Source organism: Eurypyga helias, unplaced genomic scaffold (genome assembly GCF_000690775.1).
Source record: "Eurypyga helias isolate BGI_N326 unplaced genomic scaffold, ASM69077v1 scaffold11920, whole genome shotgun sequence".
Taxonomy (NCBI): domain Eukaryota; kingdom Metazoa; phylum Chordata; class Aves; order Eurypygiformes; family Eurypygidae; genus Eurypyga; species Eurypyga helias.
In genome coordinates this window covers 49,541-50,636 of record NW_010226345.1, presented here as the reverse complement: position 1 = coordinate 50,636, position 1,096 = coordinate 49,541, and the positions used below count along the sequence as shown (strand labels likewise).

Sequence of the window (1,096 nt, the reverse complement as noted above, 5' to 3'; positions counted from 1 at the left end):
AAGAAAAAAATTGTTGTAAAGGTTGTATATTAAAACTTGAAGATGACAATGACTAAATGAAATTATGACATTAATTCCACCTTAAAGGGTGTAGTCTGTGTGTTTTCAAAGGTGTTTGATATATCTGAAGGTAAGTTGTTTTGCTAGCCTGTTTATCAGATGGGCAGTTCTTGTAATACTGTGGTTTTCTTTCATAGGTGACACTACTGTACGCCTTTCTTCACGAGAAACAGCCTGAAGTATTTTGATAAAATGAGATGCTTGCGGAAACGATCAGCAGTGTCGTTCTTAGGAGTCCTTGTCATTTGCTTGCTGTTCATGAACTTGTATATTGAAGATGGTTATGTTTTGGTAAGTTTCTTAGATGGAAGAAAAGATCCTGGAACAACAGAACAGGACACATACCTAGTTAAGTCATAAAGATCACAATTCCTGCATTTTCCCCTGTTAGTGTACCATTAACAGTGAAGTTTGCACAAATGTGTCCCTTACGATGAAGGCAACTTATCAATATATACTGCACACAGGGTGTGTCAAAAGACCCCAACAGCCTTTTTCACAGATGTAAATATGTCATTGCTTATTGGAATTATGGGAGATAATGAATGTTGCAAAACATGGAGATATCTCCCTCAGGTATCTTCCTTTATGTCAAAACTTCCCCTGTATTTTCCATACTACTGTACTTCCCTCAATTTTAATGTTGAAAATTGCCTACATCTGAAATATTCATGTGAGCTAGGAGCTGCTTTTTCAGTCCACGCTGCAAATCCCACCTGTGAATAATGTATTAAACAATATTATAGAAATACAATTATAGAAGAGAACTTACACTAATTTAATGTATTTTCAGATTCTTGCATGAAAAATTTCTTTATAGTGCTTTTATTTTGTGTTTTTTCCACTTTCTGTATCTCAGATTTGAGTCTGGCAGGTTCAGTGCTACAGTGTTAACAATTAGACATAAATGATACCTAGTGTAAATTTGTGATTGAGATTTATGGAAAGATTTGTGTTAGGAATTTCCACAAGTTAACTACTGACAAGGTAACATAAGTCTACAGTTTATATGTGACCTATGGGTGTCTCAGTGCTG

The 1,096-nt window shown here is 35.0% G+C and overlaps 1 protein-coding gene across 1 annotated transcript in view; it reads left to right on the top strand.

Moving 5' to 3' along the window:
• Positions 1-203: 203 nt before the first annotated feature.
• Positions 204-1,096, top strand: part of MGAT4C (MGAT4 family, member C) — a 7,824-nt gene continuing 6,931 nt past the window's right edge. The window contains exon 1 of the mRNA XM_010152757.1: positions 204-351. Coding sequence (XP_010151059.1) covers positions 253-351 — 99 coding nt within the window. The 5' untranslated portion in view covers positions 204-252. The remainder of the gene's footprint in view (positions 352-1,096) is intronic.